This window comes from Terrapene carolina, unplaced genomic scaffold (genome assembly GCF_002925995.2).
Source record: "Terrapene carolina triunguis isolate 2854851 unplaced genomic scaffold, T_m_triunguis-2.0 Scaffold837, whole genome shotgun sequence".
Taxonomy (NCBI): domain Eukaryota; kingdom Metazoa; phylum Chordata; order Testudines; family Emydidae; genus Terrapene; species Terrapene triunguis.
This window is the reverse complement of record NW_020665188.1, coordinates 1624463-1626923: the sequence shown is the minus strand read 5'-3', so window position 1 is coordinate 1626923 and position 2461 is coordinate 1624463. Positions and strand designations below refer to the sequence as shown.

Sequence of the window (2461 nt, the reverse complement as noted above, 5' to 3'; positions counted from 1 at the left end):
TGTTAGTCTCTAAGGTGCCACAAGTACTCCTGTTCTTTTTACGGATACAGACTAACACGGCTGCTACTCTGAAACCTAATTAAGAACTGGCTCTTGCCAATGATAAATCAGCACAGTGAAACCTGATCATCACTGTTGCTAAGGGAAAATATATTGGTGTCTTAAACCATAATTAGTCATGTACAGCTTTGGTAGAGACATTTATTAAAATAAAAGCAACTCCAGGACAGCTAGCTTCAAATGTTTTTTTCTCAAAATGGACAACACATTGTCTACCAGTCATAATGCAGAGTGAACACAGGTGTATTTATTAAATCATATCTCTAGAGAGATGCCCGGAACTTTTTCAAGCAACAAACACAAAAGCAAAAAAGTTTGTCTTCAACTGTACAGTCTCTGGTGACTTCTCAGAGACGAATCAAGTCAGTCATCAAAATGGACAGAACAGGTGAGAAACACTAGGATCTGTTCTCTGCTTTACACATGTCAATATGCACACAAAAGGCCGTGATTCACCACAGCTCTGCATCCTGGGCAGTTATTTGCACCTGTGCAAGGATAAATGGGTGTCAAATGCCACTGAATTAGTGACACAGTATTAATTTTTTATTCCACATTGCACAGGTGTAAATGACTGCATAAAGTAATGGAGAATCATACTGGTAATTCCGATTCATTTTAATGTTGATCCAGCCTCAGTGCATGCTAGTGCTTTGTAAATTACTCAAATGCTCAAAGGCAAAAGTGACTTCCCTGGTGTAAAATGTCTGGATATTTGTTTACAAAATGGTTTTGGTAATAGGGATTGTACCCTGATTTCAATGCTCCTGAGTTTGCTACTGACCCCTCTCACAACCTTGCTCCGAGTTCTTTACTGCCTTGCCCATTTACACCAGGGCAAAGTGACTGTAAAATGCTACTGGATCAGAATGATTTTGCACCAAATTTGCATTCACTTTGCGTGGGTGTAAATCATTATACAAGTGGCTCGGCAGCAGAGAATCAGGCCCCAGGATAAATAACACGGTAACCAAATAATCCAATGGGATGTGGACTATGCCGTATTTTAACAGAAACTTTCATACACCTGTCCCTAACCAACCAAGCAGGGCCGGCTCCAGCATTTCTGCCGCCCCAAGCAAAAAAAAAAAAGCCGCGATCGCGATCGGCGGCGGCAATTGGAAAAAGAAAAAAAAAGCCACGATCGGCGGCGGCAGTTCAGCTCCTAGAGGGAGTGAGGGACCTGCCGCCCCCGAATTGCCGCAGGTGCCGCCCCTCTCCCTTGGCCACCCCAAGCACCTGCTTGTTAAGCTGGTGCCTGGAGCCGGCCCTGCAACCAAGTTAGCTTTAGATGAGACGCTTTAAAGGCCATAGATCAGTTTGATCAGTTTGTCCCAATTAAAAAAATTGACTGAAGAACCAAAACCAAAATAAAAAACAATCAGCCAACCACAACCTTCCAGTAAAACTCCATCTACAAAAAAGAGTCATTAAAAATACCCTCTTGCACTCCAATTCCTCTATGCCCACTGTTCAGCACCAGCTTTCTCAACAAGAAAATTCAGCATATCCTCTTTCCTTTGGGGGAAAAATGTTTCCACTGGTTTCTTGCTGGAAATTATCAAAATATGCTCAGCTAATAACAGTTAAATGAAATAACTGAACAGCTCTTATCCACCATTTCATATGTGTTTAAATCCAAAGAGCCAGAATCTCAGCTGATTTGAATCAGTGTAGCTCTATTAACATCAATGGAGCTATGCTGATTTGCTTCTAGCTGAGGACAATAATATAGGTACCAGACAAATATGCAACATTCTGTAATATTTGCCATGCAAGATTATTATTTATGGTAATACAACATACATGTGTTGCTATACTCATATGCTAAGTATTTTTGGAGATATTCCCCCCCCTCCCCACAAAGCGCTTTAAAATATCAGCTCCTGCTATTCAGTGAAAACTGTATTATATTTATCCTTCAAGAAAACTCCAGGGGTTCACCTGGGTCCATCTTTTGCCCCTACCTGGTAGCCCAAGAATGGTGAAATAAGGCCGGCACTCTGTGAAACCTGAGCTCTGCCTCACGCAGCTCCTCCAGAGTCCCTGATACTGGAACACGGCTGTGACTGGGTTGTCATACAAGTCCTGTGTGCTCCACATGTCTATTCCAGTGGCCGCGATGCATCCAGCAAAACCCAAAGATGAGACAACAAAGCCCATCACTTGGCAGATTGTTGTCGACATGGTGTCTCCCCTTTGGCCAGGATCTGAGCTAGCTCTGATGAAGCCGTAGACCTTACGGGAACACTCAAGTCCTCTCGACTGAGCCACCAGAAATGCAGCTGCTCTTATCAGATGGTGCCCATTCAGCGGCTTTGTTTGCTCAAAGTGTTTTTGCAAGATAGTCCAGTTTCGCTCTCGCTGGGTAGGGTTGTGTGTTTTTTGGTTGGCGAGGCAA

The 2461-nt window shown here is 43.2% G+C and overlaps 1 protein-coding gene across 1 annotated transcript in view; it reads right to left on the bottom strand.

Annotated features, from left to right (window-relative positions):
* CLDN18 (claudin 18) overlaps positions 1–2247 on the bottom strand; it is a 15489-nt gene extending 13242 nt beyond the window's left edge. Inside the window, exon 1 of the mRNA XM_024211863.1 lies at positions 2028–2247. Within this exon, the coding sequence (XP_024067631.1) occupies positions 2028–2247 (220 nt within the window). The remainder of the gene's footprint in view (positions 1–2027) is intronic.
* Between the last annotated feature and the right edge of the window lie 214 nt (positions 2248–2461).